The sequence below is a fragment of the Otolemur garnettii genome, unplaced genomic scaffold, assembly GCF_000181295.1.
Source record: "Otolemur garnettii isolate 467f Iridium unplaced genomic scaffold, OtoGar3 scaffold00025, whole genome shotgun sequence".
NCBI lineage: Eukaryota > Metazoa > Chordata > Mammalia > Primates > Galagidae > Otolemur > Otolemur garnettii.
The window spans coordinates 18,830,485-18,832,160 of record NW_003852420.1 but is presented as its reverse complement, the minus strand read 5'-3'; the positions used below and the strand labels follow the sequence as shown (position 1 = coordinate 18,832,160).

Sequence of the window (1,676 nt, the reverse complement as noted above, 5' to 3'; positions counted from 1 at the left end):
CGGGACAGCTTGAGGCTCCTGTCTCAAAAAAAGTTGCAACATCACAGAAAGTTGGATTTATTTTTTTGAGACGGAGTTTCACTATGTCGCCCTCAGTGGAACGCCATGGTCACAGCTCACAGCAACCGGCTATTTTTGTTGTTGTTGTCACTGTTGTTATAGCAGGCCAAGGCAGGACCTGAACCTGCTAGCCTCAGTGTATGTGACCAGCGCCCTATCCTACTGAGCTACAGATGCCACCCAGAAAATTGGACTGTTGATGCTTTACTTGGCCTTAATTTTCCACTAGGAGCCTATTACTGTCCTCCAATTGCTATGCTTTTCTCGCCTTTTATGTTCTAAAACCGCTCATGTTACACATGCTCATAGAACCTCAAATAACAGAAAAAGAAAATATGGAAAATGAAAACGTCCCTTTCTTAATTCTTCTGAATTCCATGAGCACATTGTCAGCCAGGCAGCTCACACCTGTAATCCCTGCACTCTGGGAGGCTGAGACAGGTAAACTGCTTGAGCTCAAGGGTTCAAGACCAGCCTGAGCAAAAGAGAGACCCCATCTCTACTAAAAATAGAAAAACTGAGGCAAGAGGATCGCTTGAGATGGAGTTGCAAGTTGCTGTGAGCTATGACACCCTGGCACTCTGCCCAGGGTTAAGAGCTTGCGACTCTGTCTAAAAAAATATATATATATATTAAAAAAAGAGAGAGAGAGAAAGTTTTGACAATTACCTGGAGTAGTGTCAAAAAATCCTAATGTAGGCTGGTGTGGCAACTGATGCCTGTAATTCTAGCACTCTGGGAGTCTGAGGAGGGTGGATTCCCTGAGCTCACAGGTCCGAGACCAGCCTGAGACAGAGTGAAACCTTGTCTCTAAAAATAGCCAGGCATTGGCTCAGCGCCTGTGGCTCAAGTGGCTAAGGCGCCAGCCCCATACACCTAAGGTGGCGGGTTCAAATCCAGCCCGGATCCACCAAACAACAATGACGGCTGCAACCAAGGTAACAGTCATGGAGATCGAGGTAACGACCATATCCCTCTTCATCTGTGAACTCCACTAAATCTGAAGAGATCAGATGTATCAATGATTCAAACACTAGAAACCACTCTCCCGGACTTGTCTTTTCACCCAAATGTCCTTACACTTCACAAAGTGAATAGACCTCAGATTTCCAGGCTAGTGAATCTGAGCCAGGATAGCACAAAATGAACAATCTGCTCAAGGCCAATTTAGATGGTCAATCTAGCCCAGAAATCAGCAAAGAGAAAACCAGCATGAAAACATGGCTATAAATTTCTCTGAGGCCTTGTGGGCCAATCTGAGCACTGTCATTAACCTATACTTCTAGCACTGAAGAGAAAGGTTAAACCCTACTTACTCTGTGCCTCTTCACTTGGATTCTCTCGAGCCTTCAGGAGCTCCTCAAATTCCACAGACATTGGCACACAAATCTGAGGGAAAAAGAAATACTCAGGGGATTTTTCATTGTAAAAGTTGCAACATCAGGCGGCACCTGTGGCTCACTGAGTAGGACGCTGGCCCCATATACCGAGGGTGGTAGGTTTGAACCTGGCCCCAGCCAAACTGCAACAAAAAAATAGCCGGGCGTTATGGTGGGCACCTAAAGTCCCAGCTACTTAGGAGGCTGAGGCAAGAGAATTGCCTAAGCCCAAGAGCT

At 46.1% G+C, this 1,676-nt stretch overlaps 1 protein-coding gene across 1 annotated transcript in view; it reads right to left on the bottom strand.

The window, feature by feature from the left end:
- Positions 1-1,497, bottom strand: part of LOC100963404 (splicing factor 3A subunit 3) — a gene marked incomplete at its 5' end in the record, with an annotated part of 30,315 nt that extends 28,818 nt beyond the window's left edge. The window contains 2 exons of the mRNA XM_023512264.1: positions 995-1,060; positions 1,377-1,497. Coding sequence (XP_023368032.1) covers positions 995-1,060; positions 1,377-1,497 — 187 coding nt within the window. The remainder of the gene's footprint in view (positions 1-994; positions 1,061-1,376) is intronic.
- Between the last annotated feature and the right edge of the window lie 179 nt (positions 1,498-1,676).